The sequence below is a fragment of the Mauremys reevesii genome, linkage group 26 (assembly GCF_016161935.1).
Source record: "Mauremys reevesii isolate NIE-2019 linkage group 26, ASM1616193v1, whole genome shotgun sequence".
Taxonomy (NCBI): domain Eukaryota; kingdom Metazoa; phylum Chordata; order Testudines; family Geoemydidae; genus Mauremys; species Mauremys reevesii.
The window spans coordinates 6236193-6259769 of record NC_052648.1 but is presented as its reverse complement, the minus strand read 5'-3'; the positions used below and the strand labels follow the sequence as shown (position 1 = coordinate 6259769).

General features: G+C 56.7%; 1 protein-coding gene across 9 annotated transcripts in view; it reads left to right on the top strand.

Moving 5' to 3' along the window:
* Nucleotides 1-461: 461 nt before the first annotated feature.
* TLE2 (TLE family member 2, transcriptional corepressor) overlaps nucleotides 462-23577 on the top strand; it is a 35925-nt gene continuing 12809 nt past the window's right edge. The window contains exons 1-11 of one of the 9 annotated variants that reach the window (XM_039515326.1): nucleotides 462-576; nucleotides 2073-2225; nucleotides 3082-3457; nucleotides 3662-3747; nucleotides 4482-4545; nucleotides 6322-6366; nucleotides 10176-10238; nucleotides 10519-10593; nucleotides 11184-11370; nucleotides 16202-16218; nucleotides 22359-22460. In XM_039515326.1, the coding sequence (XP_039371260.1) occupies nucleotides 3434-3457; nucleotides 3662-3747; nucleotides 4482-4545; nucleotides 6322-6366; nucleotides 10176-10238; nucleotides 10519-10593; nucleotides 11184-11370; nucleotides 16202-16218; nucleotides 22359-22460 (663 nt within the window). In that variant the 5' untranslated portion in view covers nucleotides 462-576; nucleotides 2073-2225; nucleotides 3082-3433. Of the gene's footprint in view, nucleotides 577-1247; nucleotides 1349-1786; nucleotides 2226-3081; nucleotides 3458-3661; nucleotides 3748-4481; nucleotides 4546-6321; nucleotides 6367-7323; nucleotides 7357-9761; nucleotides 9780-10175; nucleotides 10247-10518; nucleotides 10594-11183; nucleotides 11371-16201; nucleotides 16219-22358; nucleotides 22461-23577 lie in introns of those variants that run through there. The other 8 variants (XM_039515325.1, XM_039515327.1, XM_039515324.1 and 5 more) reach the window with 8 other exon arrangements.

Here is a 23577-nt window from a genome sequence, read left to right as displayed (position 1 = left end):
TTCCAAGGGGTCGGATGCTCAGATCGCTCCCCAAAAAGGTGGTTCTGTCTTTGGGGCAGTGTGAAGGGAAGAGACAAAGATCTGCTGGGTTTTTACTTTGCTTGTTTTCACTTTCCCAGGGAGGGAGACTGGCTCCGTTTGCTTCTCCCTCTGCTGCGGGTGCAGCCCAGTGGAGAGGGAGCTGGGATGTGTGTGTGTCTGCAGAGGCCCTATGGTGATGGAAGGTGCTGTGCTTAATGTTAAAGGGATGTGCTCCTCTCTGGAAAGCCTGATTCATGGCCAGCAGGAAAGCCTTGCTCAGTTAGATCAATGTGCTGTAATTATACCATCCAGCCACTTCGGGTGGGGATGCCGAGGAGGGAGCAGGGCCCACGTTACTTTGATTGACAGGGCAGAGGAACTAGTCGCAGGAGCTTGTGGGCAATGTAGTTTGCAGCTGCCCTGGTCTTTGGGGTTGCTGGAGCAAGCTCGGGGTTGGAAGATCAGGGAGTTAATTTGTTTGCCAAGAGGGGGAGGGGGAGGAGCAGCTGGCTCAGGCACAGAGCGAGGACAGCCCTGGCCCTAAAGAACTGCCAGGTGGGGGCCAGCTAGGGAGGAGAAGGACCCTATCAATAAATCATAATCTAGCTCTTATCAGCCGCCCCTCACCCATCACTTTCCAAAGGGGCTCAGGCTCCTTCTCCCCCGTTTACAGCTGGGGAAACTGAGGCACGACCCAGCTGTTCTCAGTCTGTCCCCAAAAGGACACAGGCCCTATGGGCGCTGTTTGGGGGACAATGCCACCCCCCGAAATGCAAGCCTAGGGCAAGTGTGGAATTTGCTCCTCCATGCATGGGCCCACTGGCTTGACAGGAGCGTCTACCCCCCAATCTAGAAGTCAAACTACGCCTTCGATAGGCCCCCGCGGCTACCTCACCCTTAGCCCAAAGGCCAGGAAGCAGCGATCGATTCCCCTGCGTGTCTGGGTGTCTATCCAAGCAGGATGACATTGAGCAGGGAAGGATGCTTGAAAATTGAGACTCCCTCCTTCCCTCCCAGGAGCACACCAGCCCCCGGCCTGTGCAACCTCCAACAACAACTAACTCTGGGAGCTGCCCCAGCTGCAGCTGTGCCTTGGCAACTGGGGGAGGGGGGAGCAGAGAGAACTACAAATCCCAGCCTGCCCCGGGGCTGCTCCCTCCCCCACCTCCGGCTCACTCCTGTTTATCCTCCAGCTGCTCTCGCTCCTGATTAGCCTCTGAAGCCTTTGACATCAGAGACCCATGTGGGAACGGGCGGGGCCGATTGGCTGGCGCTCGCAGCCAATGGAAGCAGGGCCCCAGTAGCAGAGGCTGCAAAGCTGTTTAAGGTGGACCTAGGGGCTGGTTTTCTCACCAGCATGAAGGCTTGGGTGTAATAATAATAATTAATAATGATCCTGCAGGGAGTGGGGGGCCCTTCTGGAGGATTCTGCTTCAGGAAGGAGAAGGCATCTATGGCCTGGCTTTTCGGGCGCCTGGAAAGCCAGGCTGCCTCCCTGCCTAATAATCGGTGGTTGTCATTTAGGGGGACTCTCTCCTGTTGGAGTCACACACGCGCGCACACACAAATGTATGGAGAAATTGCTCCTTACAGCAGTGCCAGCAGGAGGCGCTGTAGGAAATGCCGGCTGAGAGGCCGTTCACAGCGTCTCCCGGCTCAGGCCCTGCCAGCAGGAGGCCTGGGAGGGAAGGGTGCAGGAGAGGTGGGTGTGGGGAACTTCCAAGTCCCACCTATGTCAGGTGTAGCTTCACTCAGTAAGAACCACGCTACAAAACCCTCCAGGGAGCCAAGCCAGTCTGCTCCCAGCAGGAGGCGCTGGAGGGAACGGTGCAGATGGCACAGCGGTGGAGTGGCTAACCGCCTGTGCCATCCTACCGTGAAAACCAGCTCTGAATTTTTTCTTTGTCTCTCCAAGGAAACCTGTCCCAGCGGCCCAGGGAACGCCCCTAGACTGCAGCCTGGCTTGGCTCACTGGGTCAGACAGAGGCTTTAAAACCCTGAATGTATTTTATGATTATATATTTATGATGCCTTTACTGCTGTGCAAACAGCACGTGCTATTTCCAGTGCCCAGTGTCAAGCCGTGGGCTGGCGAGATGCTGCTGCGTAACGCTGGCAGACGGTTCTGCTGTCCAAAGGGCCAGGAAGAATGAAACCAGGCGGATGGAGGCAGCGTGGGCTCCCAGAGGGCAAAGTTTATTAAGGTTGGCTTCATTTGGGTCAGGGGGGCTTACACCCAGGCCCAGATCTGGGCCCACCTGTCTGAGGCACTGGCAGTGGGGCAGGATGGATCTCTGTGGGAGTGGAAGATCCCAGAGGCCAGTGGGGTGGGGGCCCTGTATGGAGGAGAGATCTGGGGGCAGAGGCGGGGAAAGGGGGATGGGCTGGGAGAGGCTGGTGTGTCCGGGGTGTGAGGGAGAGACTCTGCAAATGGGAGCTGCACAGGAGTGGGGGGACATTGGGAGGGGTCCCCATCATTCTGGTTGAGGCAGCCCAGCCCCACACTTAAAGGGGGGCCCACGCAGGGATATAGCAGAGCCAGCTTGGAGCCAACGAGGAGGCCAAACACCTCCCCCCCCCCACCAAATCTGGGGTCCTGTCCTCAAAGGCCAAGCAAGCAGGAGACTGAGCGGGGCAGGCGGCAAGCGACCCGTCCTCCCCCAGCCCAGCAGGATGTGGGGGAGCCGCTCGGGAAGTGGGAGCAGCTGCTTCCCTCGGTTCAGTTTTCCTTCCCACCACGAGGGCGAGGAGGGAGGCGGGCATGGAGCAGGGGCGTGTGGTGGGGGGAATCTCCCTCCCGGGCCTCGCTGCCCTCTGACACCTCTAGCGGGTGGGAAGCGTCCCTGGCATGGAGCCCAGAGCCAGCGGGCAAAGCCCCTGTTGCCACCTCCTACCGAGAAAGGACCACCTTAAGGATCCGGTTGGACAGACTCCCCTGCTCTGCCTTTGCCTTGCCAGGAGGCAGTTTTCATTCTAGCCAGGGACCGCTATTGAAATCCGGCCAGATTTTCTACTGACCTTCTGTTCCTGCCTTTTTTTTTTTTTTTCTGGTGCTTTAAGACAGATTATATTTCCCCCCAGCCCCGTGTCCGATGGGGGGGCCGAGGCGACCCGGCCAAGCACGACCCACTAGGGAGGAATTCTCTCTCCCCTTTCACCCGACGGAAATGTTCTTCGCCCCGGCTGAGCCGTACCCACAACAATAAATAATTGTATTTAAAAAAAAAAACCAATCAGAGGAAGATTCCAATATCCGTCCGTCTGTCCCTCCCGGAGACAGGATTCCTTCGCACTCTTGTTTTCCCGGTGACCAGCGGCTGTTGGAGAAGTTAAAGAAGCAGCCAGGGTGGGGAGGTTAAAGAGGGTATTCTCCCTCCTCCGGTGGGCATCAATTTTGGGCAAGTCCCCCAGGATGTACCCACAAGGACGGCACCCTGTAAGTACCATCCTGGGCTCCGGGTGTGCCGGACGGGCTGGGGGTGAGGAGAGGGGTTGGATTTTGGAATGGGAGGAGGGGGCTGAGGGAGAGGAGAGGATTGGGGTTGGAAGGTGGGTCAGGGCAGTGCGTTGGCGATGGGGTGGGCTGGGCTGGGCTGGCAGCAGCGTCGTTGTTACTGATCCACTCTCGGCTCCGCTTCAGTCTGGGCAGCCCTTCAAGTTCTCGATTTTGGAGATCTGCGACCGGATTAAGGAAGAATTCCAGTTCCTGCAGGCTCAGTATCACAGGTGAGGGGCAGGCCGTGTGGGGAGGGGCGGGCAGGCGTGGGGGCCACGGGGAAGGGACCGTCCTGGGGGCGGGTGAGAGATGCAGACAGACAAGTGTCTAGGATCACAGGGAAAAGGGGGTTGGGGTTGAGAGAGTGGTGCCCAGGGTTACAGGTAAGGCAGGGGGTGATCACAGAGGGGCGATTCTGAGGGTCCTAGGTAAGGAGTTTGAGGCAGGGCTGGGCTATGTTGCACTCGCTTGCCCTGCCTCAGAGGGGGAGCTCCGAGGGGTCTTGGGGTCACAGATCAGGGAGAGGGAGCCGGGGGGAGGGTGGGACAGGCAGTTCAGGGGATACACGTCAGGAGCACGCCAGAGCTGTGCTCAGGGTCACAGGCAAAGTGGGAGGAGGCAGGTTCGTTTTCTCAAGCCCCAGCAAGGCCTTGCTGGACTCGGTGTTACAAGGGGGACAGCGATGGGAGGGGAGCTGGGACCAGAGGGGAGCTCAGGGGAGTGGGGCTGGGTGTGTGACGGGCCAGGGGCCAGATTTATATCGCTCCAAGCCGCTGACCAGCTGGTGGAACGCCGCTGGGGACGTGCGTGGCACAGAGCGATGGCCCCCGACTCCCGCTGCAGGCATGGCCCCTTCCCCCGCAGCGGGGCTGGGTGGGAGGTGTGCAGGGTGGCTCCTGCAGCCAGCGCCCCTGGGGGTGGAGGTGGATCCGGGGCCGCAAATGAAGACGGGTTCCCCTTGCAGTCTGAAGCTGGAATGTGAGAAGCTGGCAAGCGAGAAGACCGAGATGCAGAGACATTATGTCATGGTAAGAGACCCTCCAATGGCCCCAGGGGCCTCTTGGCCCCCCCGCCCCCCCGGCCCTGTAATCATCCTACTGGAGCAGGTCAACAAGCCATTCAGCCTGAGAGCTGGCCTCCAAGGACCGCCCCTCCTAGCTGGGTGATGTTGCACTCGCTTGCCTATGGGTGCTCTCCCAAGGGGGTGGGGGCGGGGAAGGGCACTGGTCAGGAAGGAGTTAACATCTATTCCTAGCAACGGTTGGTTCCTGCCGCGCCGTCTGCTGCCGCTGCCATGATGCCGTTAGATGCTGGGAACGATGCCATTTTTTCATTTGGCCTCGTAGCTATTGACGTCCAACCCTTCCAGGTGGAGAGGGAGTGGCTGGAAGCAAACCGAACCCCGGGGTCGTTTCGTACGACCCCTTCCAAAGTACTGCCGGAGGGTGAACTCTGACGGGGGCTTCTTGAAACAGCCATCGCGGGGTTAATCAGAATTGCTACTGGCCACTGCCCATAATTCCAGCAAATTATAGGCCTCTGGCGATCGGCCCGGTGGGGTTAGGGCTGAGGTTGGAAACGGGATAGGGACACAGGAATTGCCGTGGTGAATTAAACCCAGGGTCTGATTCTAGCCCAGTATCTTGTCTCTGACATTACCGGCTGCTTCAGAGGAAGGTGCAAGAAACCCCTCAGTAGGCAGTGATGAGACAAGCTGCATCCAGGGAAAACTTCCTCCTGACCCCAATAGCTCAGGGTTGTGCATGCCCTGAAGCATGAGGGTTTATTTCCCTTCCAGAACATTCATTGATTCTTTAATCTTTACTGTTGTCACTCTGGCTGTCCCTGTTCATACAAATGTATGATCCCTGTCCAAATCCTGCCAAGTTCTCAGCCTCAGTGACTTCTTGTGACAAGGAGTTCCACAGGCTAAACTGAGCTTTGTCTGGAGGGAAAAAATCACTTCCTGTGATCAGTTTTGAATTTTCCCCCTTTCTGTTTCATTGACTGCTCCTTTGTCCTGGTATTATAACAACAGGGCAAATCAAAGATCCTGAGCTACCTTCTTTAAACCATAATATACCTTCTCCAGGTCACCATCCTCAACTCATGCTAGGTTGTAAGTGACTGAAAAATCATTTCCATTTGTGATATGAGTTTGGTGGGTCTCGGTCCAGTCCCTGGTGGGCAAGTGCCCCTCCCACCATCACGAAAACCCATTGTTGCCCTTGGTGTGCATTGCCAGAGGGAGTATTTCCCAATGGTTAGTGCTGGAGCCAGCAAAGTCAGCCCCTTAATCTCTGGGTGGCTCAGAGTCCAGCACTTAGTGGTGATCAGCTGTGGCAGGCCTGGATTAGATTGGGGTGTGGAGACTGAGCTCCCCTCCAGGGACAATGCTGAGGAAGCTTGCCCAGGTGGCTACACACAGGCCTTCAATCTCCAGGGCTGGGGAACCATCCCCCTGTCCTTGTTTTCGTCCTCCCTGCTTAGCTGAATCCTGGTCCTGTGGCCCCTCCCTCATCTGAAGGGGCGGGCCTTCTGTGGGCTCCTCCCACCTTCCCAGAACTGAAAGAGGTCAGTGCCTATCCCCCCATCTGTCCCTCAGTCAATAAATCTGGGCCTGACCCTGGGAAAAGCGAAACCCATCCCTGTAATTGACTGCTGATGAAGTTACACCAGGGCCAGTTTGGCCGGGGGGAGGGAGCCATGTGGAGTGGCTACCAAGACCTGCTGGTAGCTGGTTTGTCATCTGGTGGCGAATGGGGAGTCCTCTTCTAACCAGCTGTGCTCTGCTTTGCTTTCAGTACTACGAAATGTCCTATGGGCTGAACATTGAAATGCACAAGCAGGTGAGTGAGGTGGGCTCTTGGTTAGCTGGGGGGAACTGGAATAAGGATACAGGAGCAACCCCCCACTATGGGTGCTCATCATCTCTGAAAACTGTTCCCCAACCCCAGTTATCTCTGAGGCAGACCGTTCTGTGTCTTTGTCTGGGGTGGGGGCTGAACGCGGAGCTTCCGGCTTAGACTCGAGGGGGGCTGGGAGAATTTGCTTAATCCCATAGGACTGCAGCCTGGTGATTGGAAACTGAGGTTCCCTTGGGGGCTGGACCTCCAGTCTGCACAGGGACTTGAATTCAATAGGCAGCCAGGTGAGGAGACCAGTGCAGGGCATTCCCAAGGCACCGTTAGCCGGCCAGCCACATACCTGATTCAGCGTGTCAGCTCCTGCCAGACCATGGACCCCTTCACCGCTGGCCTGTATGCCAACTTGGACGGGTTCCATTTGTATTGGTAAATGTCAGCAAGCGTCAATTTCACCCCGCACACGCGCACACCCCAGCGAAAAGATTTCCGTCGCTGATCCTCTAAATTTACAGATGGAGAAAGGAAGAAAAATTCAGCCTGAGAACTTTGGATTTAAGGCTGTTCCCTTTGTGGATTTTGACAGGTGGTGTTGACAGGTTTTGTGTTCGAACAGTTCTAAAGCTTTAACTTTCTGGATCTCAACATCTACCGTCATTAAATATTGTCTGATGCCCCCCCCCCGCCACCTCCCCCACAATTTCCTGCAACTGTGAAAATGTAAATTGATAAAAAACAGGGGGGTCTGGGGGTGCTTAAAACCCCTAATTTTGTGCAACTGTGAACATTTAAATCGATAACAAATGCAAAATGCACATGGCAGAACCTCTGGGTATGATTATGAATTACGGAGGACCCAGAGTAAGCTACTGCCCTTACCCTGAAACGCTTGCAATCCTAACAGATAAGACAGACCCAGGGGAAGGGATCGAAGACCTAAGCAGGATGATCAATGTGATGGCTGCAGGTAGCATGGTAGCGCTGTGATTTTTCTTTCGTTGAACAATGTTTGGGGGGGTTTAGTTAGGAGGGGATCAGCTAACACAGAAAGAGGAGGGAGGCTGCGAAGGAGAAAGGTGTGAGGGGCAGGTGTGGAACCAGGCTCAGGCGGAGAGTGTAAGCTGGTGGTTATCTGTGTGCTTAGGTGAAGAACCTAGAGATGGGCCGGTAGGTCGGCACTTGCTGCCTTTGGGTCTTAGCCAATCTGCGGGGGGCTAAGGGGCAGATTTGTTAAGGTACTTCGGCATCTAAAGACGCAGCGCCATTGATTTCAAGGCATTTCTGCAAATCCCACTTGGGGCCAATTTTCATCTGCAGGCACCAAAAGACCTTTAAAAAATCTGGCCCGCGGCCCCCTAATTAGGCCTCAGCACAGTGGGCATTAGCACCGCTGCGCTCTTAGGCGGATGGTTTATCTGGCACCTCCGTTACAGGGAAAGCTGGGAGTGAACAGCAGGGAGCTGGAGAGAAGGCCGAGAGGAACTGAAAATCAAATGGATCTTTTTTTTTCTTCCCTTCCCAAAGACGCTGGAGTGTTTTTCACCATCCCGGTCTCCTTTTGTTCCAGCTGTAATTTGCTTTCCTCTTCAGATTTATCAATCTAGTCATCGCAGGGCTCTCTGCCAGGGAAATTAGTTTGGAACGGTGCCTGACAAAGTGGCAAGTCGACTGCCATATTTCTCCAGCTGGCTCAGCCCTCCAAGTTTGCTCCTTTTGTTAGCAGGGTGGTGCGGGAGAGTCACTTTCATTCTCAGCTTCCTAATTTACTCCAAACTCTGGTGGGATCCCGAGATCCGGCAGGAGCCCCGGGAGCTGAACGAGAACAAACCATATTTGTTTGTTGCACAAGGCAACGAAGCTACAGCGAGATGGAAGGGAGTGTTGCCAAGTGGTTAGAACAAAGGAGCCTGGGAACATGGACTCCTGGGTTCTAATCCCAATCCTGCGAATGCATATGGGAGTGGGTCCCAGGACTCCTGGGTTCTATTCCCAGTTCTGAATGTGTGTGTGGTCTAGTGTTAAGAGCAGAAGACTGGGTCTGCGGACTCCTGGGCTCCAGTCTTTAGCGGCGGGGGGAAGTATGTGTTAGTGGTTAGAGCAGGGAGTGGGCGTCAGGACTAGAGCTGCAGGTGAGGAGTCGTGCTGCTTTTATTTCCACTGGACTGAATGAACCCCATTTGGTGTCTGGTTGCTGCAGCTCAGGTGCCCTGTCACTGGCGGGTGTCAGGAGGGAAGGCTGAGTGGAGTTGCCTGTGCTGTGTGCTGCCCTGGCTGTGGCAGGCAATGGCCGGGGCTGTGTTACTTAAGGGGCCTGGCAGATTTCCTTTGTTCTTCGCTTGCGAGCTCTCTGCACCTCTCTCGGAGAGTCCTAGAAATCTGAGACGGAAAAATAGAGCAGACCAGCTTGTCTGTGTCCCCAGGCGAGTGCCAAGGTGGATTTGCTGCATGAGGCATGTGCTTTAAGTGTTATCGAGCTCTGAGGCTTTCACTGCTTCCCTTGGGAAACTGTTCTTGTGCAGGAGGCAGGGGGCCGGGCGCGAGGCTGGGAGACGGGAGACCTGGGTTCTACCCCTTTCCCTGCTACTGACGCCCTTTGAGACTGGGCAAGTAACCGCCTCGCACGGTGCCTCGGTTTCCCCCTCTGTAAAACGGAGATGATTGTGTTGTCTCCTCTTCATAAAGGGCTCTGAGATCAGTACATGGAGGAGCCAGCTGAAGGGTGAAGTGTGATCATGCATCTAAATAAATACCAGGGCATAAATCATGTCTGGGCAGCCCACCGGTTTAGAGATTCCATGAGTGGGGGTGACAGATCCAGCCCAGTGCAGGGGGTGGAGCAGATGTTTATATCCCTCGCTACCGCCCTGTAGGGAAGAGCCCCAAATCTCCCGAGCAGCCTGCCAGAAAGAGCTCAGTGTCGGGTGGATGAACTGCTTTTGCCTTATTTTGAACCCACTCGAACTCACTGTGGGTTGGAAAGTTTGACTTCAGCTCCAACGCTCTTGGTATCACGTTCCACTTGGCAGGGAAGGGAGAGAAACATCATTCCGAGGAGCCAGGCCTCTCGAGGGCGGTCCCTCTGCTCTGGCCAGGGGCCAGCCAAGCTTTGGGGCTCGTCTGTGCCCCGCGCTGAGCACAGCCTGTCCTTTGGCTAGGAAGAGTTTTTCAGTTGACTCGGCCGTGAAAGAAAAGACAGGTGTTAGGAGAGTGAGGAGAGCCAGGGGCTCAGGAGATCAGGGTTAAATCGGGTCTTGTAAGGTACTTAGTCTCTCTGTCTGTTTCCCCATCTGTGCAACGGCAGTCGTAATGCTCCCCTCCTCCGAGGGGTGTCGTGAACTCCGTGTGTCTGGGCGGTGGTGCTAGGGGGCAGACGAGAGACCCCCTAGGAAGTGTCCTGGGTGAACACCGACTCCTTTCACAAACCCTGGAAAACGGGGGTTGGCCAAGCACCCAGCCCTCGTACCAATGGGCAAAAGGCACAGGCTGCATGCGGGATCTGTGCCCGGCAGGACTGGTGAAGCCCGTGAAATCCGGTGCATGTAATACCCCGGGGACATGCCCTGCAAAGTCCCCACCAGGACTCTGAAGCAGGGATCCCTAGAGAATCCATCCTGGTCCTTCCACCGAGCCCTGCTGCAAGCTGGGAGGGGAGTTTATCCCAGGCTATCAACACAGCTCCTAGCCCTGAGCCTTCCTATGGAGCCTGGGCTGGGGGGGGGCTTGATTTAAAGAGCCCCCGTTCTTCTAAGCAGCGCTAGCGCCTGGCATGACGGAGCTGCCTTTTGCCCTTTCAGGCTGAGATAGTGAAGAGGCTGAGTGCCATCTGTGCCCAGATCGTACCGTTCCTGACGCAGGAGGTAAGAGGGTGAGCACCGGGCTGCGTGCGGGATGGGGAGAGTCGTCGCACGGTGGAGGAGGAGGACACTAGGTTGCACTGGGTTAAAAAGTTGTGCTGTGTAAGAGGGAGATCCCAGGAGGGTGAGCGCCTCTGGGGGTGTTCCCCCTGGGAGGGTCCCCTGGACCATAACCCGGGAGGGGGCAGCTCCGCCTCGTCCCCCGGAGGCTCGGTTGTCTTTTCGATGGGGCATGAGCTCACACCCGGCCGGGCTCCTGACCTGCCGTGCCTTCCTTTCCCAGCACCAGCAGCAGGTGCTGCAAGCCGTGGAGCGGGCCAAGCAGGTGACCATGGGGGAACTGAACAGCATCATTGGGGTGAGTAGCCCAGCGATGGGGGAGGGGAAAGGAGTTCTGATCAGGGAATTTGGAGCCGGGATGCCCCTGGCAGGGTAACCCCAGACCACAGCTCCGGGCTGCCCCCACCCAGCTGGATGGATGCTCCCTTGTGTCTTCCTCCTTTGCAGCCACAGTCGCCTCCCCAGTGCCCCACCAGCAGCAAAAGGCAGGGAAGCCGGGTGGAGGGGAGGGAACATCACGGCCTCAAGGCGGCATTGGGTGGAGACCAGGAGCCTTGTGACAGCAATGGCCAAACTCCCACTGACCTAGGAGCTGCTCCGGGCCCATGGCAGGTCTCAAGGGGGGCTGCTGAAATCGCGCAGGGAGCCTTGGGGGTCATCCTGCAGCAGAGAGGCCTGATCACCCCCCACCTCCGAGAGGGGGTCCCTGTTTGTGCTCAGCGCTGGGCACCGTAGGCCCCAGCTGCTGTGGCTCGTGGCTGCAGCGGGGCAAAGGGTCGTGGAACCGCTTCGGGGCAGGTAGCGGGGCTAAGGGGGTTGGGTGAATCAGGGGGGAGGGGGCTTCCTGGGAAGGGCGTCTCCCCGCAGCCCCGGCTCTTTCTCCTTCAGCAGCAGCAGCTCCAGCACCTCTCCCACCATGTGCCTCCCATCCCGCTCACCCCGCACCCTTCGGGCATGCAGCCTTCCAGCCTGGCCGGCGCCTCGGGACTCGTGGCCCTGTCAGGGGCACTGGTGGCCCAGTCTCAGCTCGCTGCAAAGGAGGACAGGGGGGCTCAGGATGCTGAGAATAACAGAGGTAAAGGGAAAGGGCCTTGCATGGGGCGGGAGTGGGGAGGGACAAGGGGCAATTAGCCCTTGGAAGCCTGAAAGCTGCCCCTTCCTCCTGGGGGGCAGAGCCAGGCTGGCCAGGGCGTGGACTGGAGGGGAAGGGATTGGTCCCGAAGGAGCACTGCCATTTGGTGCCAGCCAACAGCCCCCCCACCAGGGGCCTTCTGCAAACCACAGCAGTGAGAGCAGACGTCGCCCCACTCTGCCCTTTACCCAGGGCTCGCTGGTGTGCGGCAGCTGCCGGCTCCGGCCAGGAAAGCGCCGGGCGCGGCGAGTGACAGATAAAGCTAATGAAGTCTCTGGAGCCTCGCGAGGTTGGCGCTGTTTTTGACGGAAGGAACAGCTGCGGCACCGGGTGGCCCCCGGAAGGCGCGCGCGTGTGCAGGACGCGTGCCTGGTTGTGTCCGTGAAACCCGTGCACAGGAGGCGTGTGTCTCTGTCGGTGTGCCCCATGCATGCAGGGTGTATGTGCCACTGTACATGCGTGGATCTGTGCACGCACGTGAGGGTGCGCTCGCGAACGCACACGCAAAGGCGCGTGTGACGGGCTCCACTGGGGCGATCGGCGGAGCTGCTGCTGTTTCTTTGACGCTTTGCTCCGTCCTGTTCTCCAAACCGCTCCTTAGTCCTGTCTCCAAACGGTTTGGGGGGGACGATGCCATTAACAGCCTGCTCTGTGTGGCTGCAGCCTCTGCACTGCCATTCGGGGACCGGGGGGAACCCCTATTGGCTAAAACCCAGCTCGTAGTCTCCTCCTCTCAGCGCGGCTGAGGGTTGGGAAAGCCGCCAAGGTAGCACAATGGGCCTTTGCACCTCCCAAGGATTGGTGCCGACTGGTTCGGACTGGGCCCCTCCTGGATGGGGGAGGAGAATGGGGTATGGAGCCAGGGGGCGCTGGGACCCTCAGGTACCAAACAAGGGCAGGGAAGATGCCTGAGAATCAGCTTCCCCGAGCCAGGTGGAAATCAGGAAGGAGGGTGGCCCTGCTACACTGTGTGTGACATCCACCCCCTGGGCATCTCTCTGGGCTCCAGCAGCGGCTGCGACCTCCAGCGTTGCCCCTTCCATCTTTCTCGGTCTCGTCCTGTCATTGTTTTTTTTGTTTTTGTTTTTTTTTTACCCTTCTGGACTCAGCCCAGCTTGTTCTCTGTGTCCACCTGCTCCCTGGGCAGAAATTGCTTTGAAACTGAATGAAACAGCCACCTCCACCTCTCGCCTTCTATGGCTCTGGTCCTGTGTTCCTCCTCTCCCTGTCCTACGCTGGCGTTTATCTTAGACAAAGCAGGGATTTGAGCCTGGGTGTCTCGCCGTCCTGATGAGTGCACTAGGCTGTTCTAGGGTGAAGAGAAACCATTTCCCCTGCCCCCCTTCTTGCATGTGTGTGCTTGTGCTCGCTTTCTCTCTTTTCTCATGACAAAATGTAGAAGGGTCTCGGTTTTGCTCTGGTAACAGAATGAAACCGAAGGTTGAAATGGAGTTGTTGTTTTCCAACCAGCCCTAATTTTTATACCAGCATCACAAAATGCTTTACAACCCCTTACTTACTATCTTCATCATCATTAAATTAGCTAAAGGCTAATGTGGGTCATCATAGTATCTAGCTCCAAAGCGCTTCTTATCCATAGATCTCAAAGCACTTTGTGACAGAGGTCTCGCTACCCCCATTTTACGTATGGGGAAACTGAGGCATTGGGTAGTGAAGAGGATTGCCCAGAGTCACCTGGCAGCCTAGTAGCAGAGCCAGAAATAAAACCCAGGGCTCCTGGGTTGCACACTGGTGCTCTATCCACTAGGCCATACTGCCTTCCAGTAGGGGCAGTGTATGTTAAACGTAGGTTGGGGATAGCTCAGTGCTTTGAGCATTGGCCTGCTAAACCCAGGGTTGTGAGTTCAATTCTTGAGGGGGCCATTTAGGGAACTGGGGTGAAAATCTGTCTGGGGATTGGTCCTGCTTTGAGCAGGGAGTTGGACTTAGATACCTCCTGAGGTCTCTCCCAACCTTGATATTCTATGAGTGTGTTCTGAGCCCTGGGCGTACTAGCGATGTTGTTGTGATTGATTTAAAGGAAACAAAAAGGGTGATTCAACCATTTGTTTTGTTTCTCTACACACCGGTCCCCTGTAATGTTAGCAACCCAAACACAACAGCACTAGTCCGGTTTATGAGATGCCCGAAGCGAAACCGACCAGTCTAAGGTCGCTGCTCAATTGCAAACAAGGCCTAGATTGCAAACTCTTTTTTGTCTTTTCAATAAGCGGTTACGGTGCTTCGGCCGCTTCCCTGATGGAGAACCCCCAGGGGCCGCGGCTATATAAATAAGAACAAAAAGGGTGAAAGGGAAACGATGTTTTTAACATTATTAAAAGCAAAACTAGACCATTGTAAGCGGCATGGGTGGCACCAGCAATTGGGGGTGAGTGTGTGTGTATACACCCTCCGCACACTGTCGGTGCACGCTTTTAATTTTGACAGTGTCTCTTTAAGGGTGCCCCTCCCCCCCCCCCAAAGAAAGACAACAGTTGGGAGAGGAGAAAAGCAGGCTTTACGCTGTCTTGCTTAACCCTTTGAGAACCAGACAGGTAGGCCGATGGGTGCTTCAGGAGGAAGCTTGTCCTGTGCACTGCTGGGCTAGATGCAGGAGACAGTAGGTGTCCTCCTCGGGGGTGGGTTGTGCTGGATTAGAGGGTCCCTTTTGCCCTTAAAAACCCGTGCAATGCTACACACGTCGAAGGGGTAATCCTAGCATCTCAGGGGTGAATTCGGCAGGAGCTGGTATGATTAAATCCATCCTGCATTATGAGATTGTAATCCCCCCCACCACACCCCTCTGTGCTGGCCAGTGAGTCCTGGAGCGGTTAAATATGTTCAGAAACCCCCATCTCTTCATTTCCGTCTGCTTCATCCCCGAGCATCTGTCCTCCTGCCAGAGAAGATTGGGACTCTGCTGGGAGAACCCATTTATCCTCTCCAAATGCTGATGCGATCATTACCAGCCAGGAGCTTCGGGGAGCAGGCAGCGTTGTGCAGACAACCTCCGGCTGAAATTTGCAGTCAGACCCCTGGTGATCTTGGCTCATTTGAGGAGATGGTGTTTGTGTCACATGCGTTGCATGCAAAAGAGGCCTGGCCGAAGCCTGGGAAGAGGGAAGGCACACACAGGGCCTGTGGGTATGGGGATGCACCTGGCTTTTTTCTGCAATTGTGTCCAGCATCTGTTAGCCTGTCTCCCTTTCGCCAAGGTATTGTGTATCTGCCTCCTGCACCCAACCTCCATTTTCTCCTGCCCCCAGGCTGAGTATCCTCAAACTTTGGGGAAGTTCAGACCCTCCCCTTGTAGCTAACGGTCGCGGAAGGATGGTCCAGGGCAGTGGTTCTCAGCTGGGGGTTCGCAGACACTGTGGGGGACGCAGGGATCTTCCGGGGGGTATTCGCTTAGTTTCACAACAGGCTACATAAAAAGCAGTAGCGAAGTCAGGACAAAGTAAAATTGCACACAGACAACGCCTGGGTTATACTGCTCTGTGTACTATACACGGAAATGTACGTACAATATTTATATTGCAGTTGATTTATTTTATAATTATATGGTAAAAAGGAGAAAGTCAGCCGTTGTTCAGCACGAGTGAGCTGGGACGCTTCTGTTCTTTTATGTCTGATTTTGTAAGCAAGGAGTTTTGAAGTGAGGTGGAACTTGGAGGGACGCGAGACAACACAGACTCCAGAAAGGACACAGTAGTCTGGAAAGGTGGAGAGACACTGGGCTCTAGGCTGGGACTCGGGAGATCTGCTTTCACTTCTCAGCTCACCCACAGATGTGTTGTGGGACCGTGGGCAGGCCACTTCCTCTACTCTGTGCCTCAGTTCTCCATCTGTGAAATGGGGGTAATGTCCCTCCTGTGCCTTTTGAGCTTTACACAACGAGAACAATACAAAGACACCTCACAGGGACGCCTGGGCTCCAAATAACCGTCCTCTCTGGCCAGACATGGACGAGGCCAAGCTGCTCTGGCTGGGCTCTGGCAGCTTCTAAAACCCAGAACACGGTGAGCACCACTAGTGGGCTCACAGACTATTCAAAGGGATACCACCCAATTTCTTGACACTGCACTCTCCCTGTCTCACTTGGGTGTTCGAGAACAGTCCGTTAGTGATTGTGAAGTGCTAGAATACGCACTGATAGAAAGTAGCAAATCCAGGCTCCATGGAGATTTTGCAGTTCCCGTATCGGTCACGAGTACAAGCAACATCAGCCCTGCAGCCCGGGCCAAGGATCAGGGATTCATGCTGTCCTCCACCAGAGAACATTTGCTATTGTTTTACATGGACTGTTGCTCTTTGTGGTACAAGCTGCTACATCACAGCTCTCAGGCTTTGGGGTTCTCTGAATTCCTGCTTGGGAGCTGTGCATCAGACTCAGATGGGTGCGTCTCAGACGCTTACCTGTGATTATGTGGGGTGACCGGACCTAGTCCTCCCTCCAGGGTAACCCTTGATGCTGGAATGAAGCCCAGTGGGTGGAAGGATCTAATTCTATTCCCATGTGATCTGGATCATCCATTCACTAGTGCAAGGAAAGGATTGTGCCCCGTAGCCGGGTTGTCAGGAATGTCTCTGTCCAGCCTTTCCTGGCTGATCGAGAGCCCTGATTACTCTGGGGACGTACAACCCAAATCAGACCCCTGCGGCTTGGGCGTGGCCATGTGACATCAGGACTAAATGAATCTCTTTGTTCTCCCTTTGTGTTTTCCCGATCTGGGGCTCTCTACGCACCTGTGTCTGCCTGCTGGCCGGACCCCAGAGCGCACGCCAAGCCGGGTAAGCCATGGGCCGGGGGCCTGGAGGGGACCTGTCTGGGCGAGGGTGGATTTAGCTTAAGGGAAGGTGTTGGGCCTGAAGCAATGAGCGAGGGCTCGTACTGAAATGACAGTCTTGGTGCTCTGGCAGGGGGGGCGCGTCTCACCCCCGCCCGGCCTGCCATGATCGGGGGACGTGAGGTCAGCTGGGCCGTGCACAGGCCTGGATCCTAGCTCTCAACCTGACTCTGGGCAAAGAGGCCCCTGGCTTTGGGTGCCCAGTGGGGCCCTGGAAAGCAGAGGCCAGCCACAGTGCAGGGTACTCTGGCCAGGCCACAGGTGGGAGGCGCTTTGGTGCATGGGCCGTACACCGGCAATGCCGCCGACGTGGCAGGTGGATTCCTGGGGGCCACCCTTTGAGGCCCCAGAGCAGCAGAGAGAATGGAGGGCTGAGGGGTCGCTCTGTTGGTGAGACAGGCTCAGGGCCACCCAGAGGATTCAGGGGGCCTGGGGTCTTCAGCGGCGGGGGGGCCCCTGCCACCGAATTGCCGCCGAAGACCCGGCACTTCGGCAGCGGCTCCCAGGGTGGAAGGGACACCCCCCCCCGCCGCGGGTCTTCGGGGCACTTCGGTGGCAGGTCCTGGAGCGGAAGGACCCCCCCGCCGTGGGTCTTCGGGGCACTTCGGCGGCGGGTCCCGGGGCGGAAGGACCCCCCGCCGTGGGTCTTCGGGGCACTTCGGTGGCAGGTCCTGGAGCGGAAGGACCCCCCCGCCGTGGGTCTTCGGGGCACTTCAGCGGCGGGTCCCAGGGTGGAAGGACCCCCCCGCCGCAGGTCTTCGGGGCACTTCGGTGGCAGGTCCCAGGGTGGAAGGACCCCCCACCGTGGGTCTTCGGGGCACTTCGGCGGCGGGTCCCGGGGCGGAAGGACCCCCCACCACCGAATTGCCGCCAAAGACCCGGAGCAAGTGAAGGACCCTGCTCCAGGGCCCCCGAAAAACTCTCGTGGGGGGCCACTGCGGGGCCCGGAGCCTGGGGTAAATTGCCCCACTTGCCTCCCCCTCTGGGCGGCCCTGGACAGGCTCAGCCAGACTCCGTCTTTTGGTGTTTTCAGGAAGAGCCGTGAGGGGCGTCTTTTCTCCAAGCCTTGCGCCCGGCTCCCTTCTCTTGTGGTTGCACTGGGATTCCCAGCAATGTTTTTTTGCCTGGACTTTTCAAAGCAAACAGCCCCGAGATAGCGCTCTCGCTGCCCTTCGTTTTCAATGCCAGGGCTGGAGGTTGAGCTGGGGCTTGGGGGAGGATTCGCGGCTGGAGGGGAACCAGCGGGAGGGAGGGGTGCACAGGGTGGGACTTGCACTCAGATCTAGCCTGTCTGATGGCCTTGCGGAGTGGGGGATGAGTCATGGGCCTGTGTTGGTGGAGAAGGATGATGGCCTTGTACTAGTTTGTGCCGGTGAGTCACTTCCCTGCTCGGTGCCTCAGTTTCCCCCAGCTGTCAAACAGGGACTGTGATCCTCACAGGGGCGGTCTGGAGGCTCAATTGTCTGTGATTTCCAGAAGGAAAGAGCCAGGGAAGCGCCAAGGGTGATTTGTCCTGGGAATGAAGGCGAAGGACCATAGAGGCTGAATTCCCCTCCCGTTCCGATCTCCAGGGCGGGTGCCCGCTGGCAGGGGCCGGGGGGCGTGGGGGAAGCTTGCCGGAGGGCTGCCCTGGGCTGTGGACGGAGGAATTGGATCTCCCAGCACTGAAGAGCTGAAGGCAGATCCCTTCCCCTCCTCTAGAAACCAGCCTCGCTCAGAGCTGGCCTGATGGAAGGGAGCCCGAAGCGGCCAGGGGCGCAGCGCCGGCCTCACCCTTGTTTGTTGTTCCGTGCCAAGTGTCTGGCGCTTCCGCTGTCACCGCCGAGCTGGGAGCAGACGGGTCCCAGCTTGTCAGCCCAGCGCCCTCCTTCCTAGGCACAAAGGCTGTGTGCAGTGCTGCAGGGAGACGCATGCTTCCTGTTCCTCCCCCAACACACACCCACACCCTGAGAGCCTTTACACCCACACACACACACCAAGAGCCTTTACACACACACATTCACACACACGCGTGCACACCCCCGGGAGCCTTTATACACACACACACACACACACACACACACACACACACACACACACACACACACACACACACACCCCTCATAATTCAAAGCTGCAGTAACTGTCAAGCACACACAGTAATAATCATGGCCAGGTGCCTGCAAGTTGCAATGTGTAAAACGGGGTGCATCCATTACACCCTTGTGTCCGCTGACGGGGTTTCTGGGAATTGGGGGGCCTCCCCTCCCCCACGGCTGTACTGTCCGCTCGAGCCAGCCCCATAGGAAACAGGCATATTCCTATGGATCCTGACATCAGAAAGTGCCACCTGGAGTATCTCCTCTTCACCCTACTTAAAAGCGCTACAAAAAGCACACAGGAAACCCATTCACCCACCACTAAAATGCAGCCACCTCTGGGGTGGAACGTGGCGGCCATTTAACAGCGCCCCAGCAGTGCCACGCGGCAGCTCAGGAAGGGAAGCGGATCCAGATGAAATCTGTGGGGAGCTGTAAGCAGAGTTGGGGAGGGATCAGTGCTCGAGTCTGAGCTGGGAATGTGCCAGATAAAGGGGTTCCTTGCTGGGGGATAAAATAACCCCCTCACTGTGACAGGTGTGCACCTGTTGGGGGCAGTTTAATGATGGGGGTACTCAGACCTGACTTGGCCCGTTTGCCTGCTCGCTGAGGCAAGTGTCTAAAGGTCAAGCTCATCCCAAAATAGCCTCTTACGTCCTTGCCGAGGAGAGAGCTGTTCTGCCCTGCTCTGGCAGCGATCGTCTGCGCGGTGTGCTGCCGTAATCCAGCCTTGCCTGCCAACGTTGTCGCATTCCTCCACACCACAGGCTGCACCCAGCCACGTGTGGGTTCGTGCGTGGCCCTCGAGGACTCCAGTTAAAGCCGCTCCCTTGCCTCTGTGCCTGGCATCAAATCCCCACTTAGCGCGTCCCTAGCTCTAGCCAGCCAAGGGTCACGGAGCGGGAAACTGAGGCACGGGGCAGGGGTAGGACCCACGTGTCTGGAGCCCCCAGTTCTAGGCTTGAACCACTCCTCCTGCCTTTCAAGCTCTCTCTCCCTTTGCGTGGGCTCTGAGTGACAGCCCAGAGAACTGGTCTCTCACCTGATCCGTGTCCACCTGTGAAATCCAAGTGACTCGACAGGAGCCTGGTGGGAGGAGGTGTGTTCTGATCTCCCCAGTAGGGCCAAAAAGACCCTATTCAAATGTATCCCAGATTCAGGCATTTGTCCTGGTGGAATAGGAGGCTAGGGAATGCTTCAGGGCAGAGGGAGCAGGCACCGGCAGGGGCTGGCGGTGCCTTGGTGTTAAATTGCTTTGTGGTTCAGCCTTTCTGGTCTGTAGTGAACGGTGGAGGCAGGGCAAGGAAGGGTTAAAGATCTCGCTGTGCCCCTCAAGCTGTCCAGTCATTTGCATCGATCCACCGTGAAGGATGGTCTTGTAATTCCTCCGAGGATGAGCAATGGCGTGGGCTGGACCCGTGATGTGCTAGGCAGCCAGCGCGCAGCACCGTGGTTACTGTGCCACAGCAGGTGGATTGATCCAAAAAGAGTCGATTCCAGATCCTTAGGCGTAAGCTCTTTGGGGGCACGGACGATGTGTGTTCATACAGCACCTTGCACCGTGGGGTTCTGGGCCCTGGCTGGGGCTCCCAGGCATTACTGCAGTACGTAAGTGGGGTGGACTGGGGGAAATTCTGCCTGACCACAGCCACGGCTCTGCTTGTGCCCTGAAGCCTGAGGATTGATGGCCCTTTGTCCTTTTCATCTTGGCACGTTGCCACCGGAGAGGCCAGACAAGTGACTAATCCCTGGAAGCTGTTTGCGTTCTCCGACAGCAGGGAGTCCCGTGCATTAACTGTCTGAGTTTACTAGTGGGAGATCTTTGCTCCAAACAAATGGAGAGGAGGGGGGTGGGGAATGACCAATCTTAGGCCAAAACTTTCCAGCCTGGTCACTGATTTTGTCTTCAGATCTAGGTGCCCCAGGGCCTTATTTTCATAGCTCCTGGGCACCTACAGCTTGTGGGGACCTCAGGCCCCAGGATGTCTCTGGGGGAGCACCCCAAAGCCCAAGCACCCTGACCTCAGTGCCCACTTCGAAACCCCTGCAGACCAGAATCCTCTCAACCTAAGCGGGTAGATTAGATTCCCTGTAACGCCAGTGTCAATCCAGTGTCACTCCGGATTATACGCCAGTTCCACCGGGCTCAGAATCTGGCCAAAGCAGGTGCGTGGGGGTGGGGGGAGGAAAGAGTTGTGTTTATTATTATCGGAGGAAACCAAAAGACACGGTAGCAGGGGGAAAAGGGATTGAAGACGCCCACGCAGGTTTTGTTACAGTCAGATCCACACCAGACCAGTGCCAATGGGGAAAGGGATGTACTAACTGATCTCCATACCCCTCCTCCCTTGTTCCAGCGGTGAAGGGGTTAAGGCGGGGCCGTGCCGAGTAAACAGGAGGCTGCTGATGGGGATTTTCCATTCCTGTCATGCCTCATTATCTCCCAAAGGGGCAAAACTTCTTTCAAGTCCAGGGACTAAGGGAGGCCGCTGTTATTGGACGGTGGTTTTCATTTAGCCAGTATACAAACATCTCTGTTAGGCTGGTCTGCAGAGAGACCACAGCGCTTCCTCCAGTGGTGGGGGGAGAGGGGTGGCCCAGCGGCCCCCCCCCTTTGCTTCTGGAAAATGCTTCTTTAAGTAGGTCATTTACGAGGCCCACCTGCCGCACACAGATCTGTTTGCATGTGCCAGCTCCCAGCGGCTGGTATCTCTCCTTGAACTGACCCCCCCCTCCGTCCAGATGCACTGGCGGTGCCTGACTGTGGAAAGGCATGTGGCCTTGTTGGGCTGGGTGGATTTTTTTTTTTTTTTATTTCTCCGTCTTCCTTCAGTGCAAGCACAAAAATCCTGCCAGCCCAGCTGTGGAATGATTTACTGAAGAAGTGGCATGCTGGCAGCTGAACAGTGTTCGTGCCCCAAGGTGGCTGAGCCCAGGAGAGGAGAGATGTTTGTTGTTGTTTTTTAAGCAAGGCATGTGGGGAGCAGGCAGATCTCAATCTGGGCAGTTTTACGGGCTCCCGGCCAGCGCTGGATGATTCTTGGCCGTGGGAGCTAAGGGCAGAACGTGAAACTGACAAAACTCAGCAGCTGCTCGGTGCCTTTTCAGGGAGATCTTTAAGTGTTTCATAAACATTCAGTGAATTAAGCCTCCTGGTCTTTGCCTCTCTCCTCGGGAGGCGAGTAAGGAGCATTATCCTGATTGTGCAGATGGGGAAACTAAGGTGCAGAGAAGCAGTTTGCCTGAGTGAGTCGGTGATAGGGAACCCAGGAGTCCTGGCTCCCAGTCCCTGCCACTCTGGTGCTCCTGGAGTGGGCAGTAGGACCCAGGAGTCGTGACTCCCTGATCCACGCTTGACCCTTAGACAAAATCCCCCCTCCCTAAACCAGAGGTAGCCCCGCGGAGTCCTGACTCCTAGTACGCCCCCCCTGCTCTAACCCGCTAGACCCCACTCCCTCCCCAGAGACAGGACTCCTAATACTCGCTGCCTGCTCTAACTGGGAGAAAACCTGCCTCTGCCTTTGAACGTTTGGGGTGTGTTTGCACAGTGCCAATCTGAGAGTTTGGGGGTGCGTCCGGGTAGGGGCAGGGTCCCAGGGTGCTAGAAAGGCAGCTGGAGGGCGGGGGGAGCTGAAGGCATGAGCTGACCTCCCCTTTACATCCTGCTGCCAAGAGAGCGGATAGGATGGGGGTCTGGTGCCAAGCAATCCCCCCGCCCGCCGACTAGCGAGGGAGATCGTGTGAGCAGCAGCATTTACGAGACCCAAAGCCTCCACCCTGGCCTTTGAAGGGGTTCAGATGCCAGAGGCCCATGATGTTAATTTCCCACTCTGAAAAGAGCGAGGCCACACAGGCTGCCGGCCAGCCACAAAGCTGGCAGCTGCGTGCCGAGCCCCAGTCCCCTTGGCCTCCGGGGAGGAAGCTGTGGGAAATGGCTTGGCAGCTTCTGGGACTCTCCACCCTCGCTGTGCATTAACTCTGGTCTCCTCTCACTTCCCCTGTGCAGAGCATTTCTGCCTCCCCTCCGGAGAGCCTGCAGGGCGAGGAGCGCCCGGGCGGGACAGGGCTCAAGCGGAAACGGGAGGAGAAGGACCTGCCGGGACATTACGTGAGTGCAGCCAGGGAGCGTGGCGGGCGACACCCGGATCCCTGCCCCTGGGAGGATGGGCCGGGTATTGCTGTGGGGGGCGGAGGGGGGTGGTTCTGGAGGTGGCAGAGGGCAAGGTCTGGGTTTGCCATGCAGTGATGTGAAAGGCAGATCCCGCTCCTCTGGGGCTGTTCGGAAGAACGGGTTAGACACACCCCTGTCCGGGATGGTCTTCAGTTTACTGGGTCCTGCTTCAGTGCAGAGGGCTGGACTTGTTGAGCACTCGAGGTCCCTTCCAGCCCTGCAGTTCTGTGATTCCATAGCCAGGGCCGCCGAGAGCGGGTTCAGGCCCCGGTGAAAACATTTTTTCGGGCCCCCAGCAAGGGCAGACTGGCTAAACAGGGCCGATGAAGCCGGGAAAGCCAGGCCCCGGGCCCACTTCCGGACTGCTGGGCCCTGGTAATTTGTACCGACTTTCTCCCCCCCCCCCTGCCCCCCGTCACCCCTGTCCATAGCAAACTCCAGCGGACCAATGTTCCACTGCACCAGGCCGGGGGGCTGGCCATGTGTGAAGCTTGAAGCCCCCCCTGAACCCCCAAAGGGTTTCCGAGAGCCCCAGGCGGGGGCGCTTTTCAGCCTGGCAGTGATGGCGTGGCAGGTGGCCTGTTCACTGGATTGGGGACCAGCATTCTTTTCCCAGCTCTGCCACTGACCTGCTGGGTGACCTTGAATAAGTCACAGCCCTCCCCCGTGCCTCAGTTTCCCCCTCTGACCTTTTTCTCTCGTGTCTAATCAGACTGCAATCTTGCTGTCTCTCCTTAGTTGTCTGTACAGCACCTAGCGCATTGGAGCCCTGATCTCAGTTGAGAGCGTTCACCTCTTTTCCAGTACTACTAACAATTCTACAGTTGCCCAGACTGTTGTTTTTAATGTTGCCCGGATGCTATGGGATTTTTCTTCCAGATTCTGCAGGAGATTTGGGGGCAAAATCTGGGGGATGATGATGATGACTTTAAAAAAGAAAATTCGGTCCGGACCCTATGGAGATTGGAAATGGCAACTCTGAAGAGGCTTTTTAACTAAAAGGGACCTTTCAACATTGCTTACTAGCTTTAAAGTGCTGCAGAAAAATATTTGG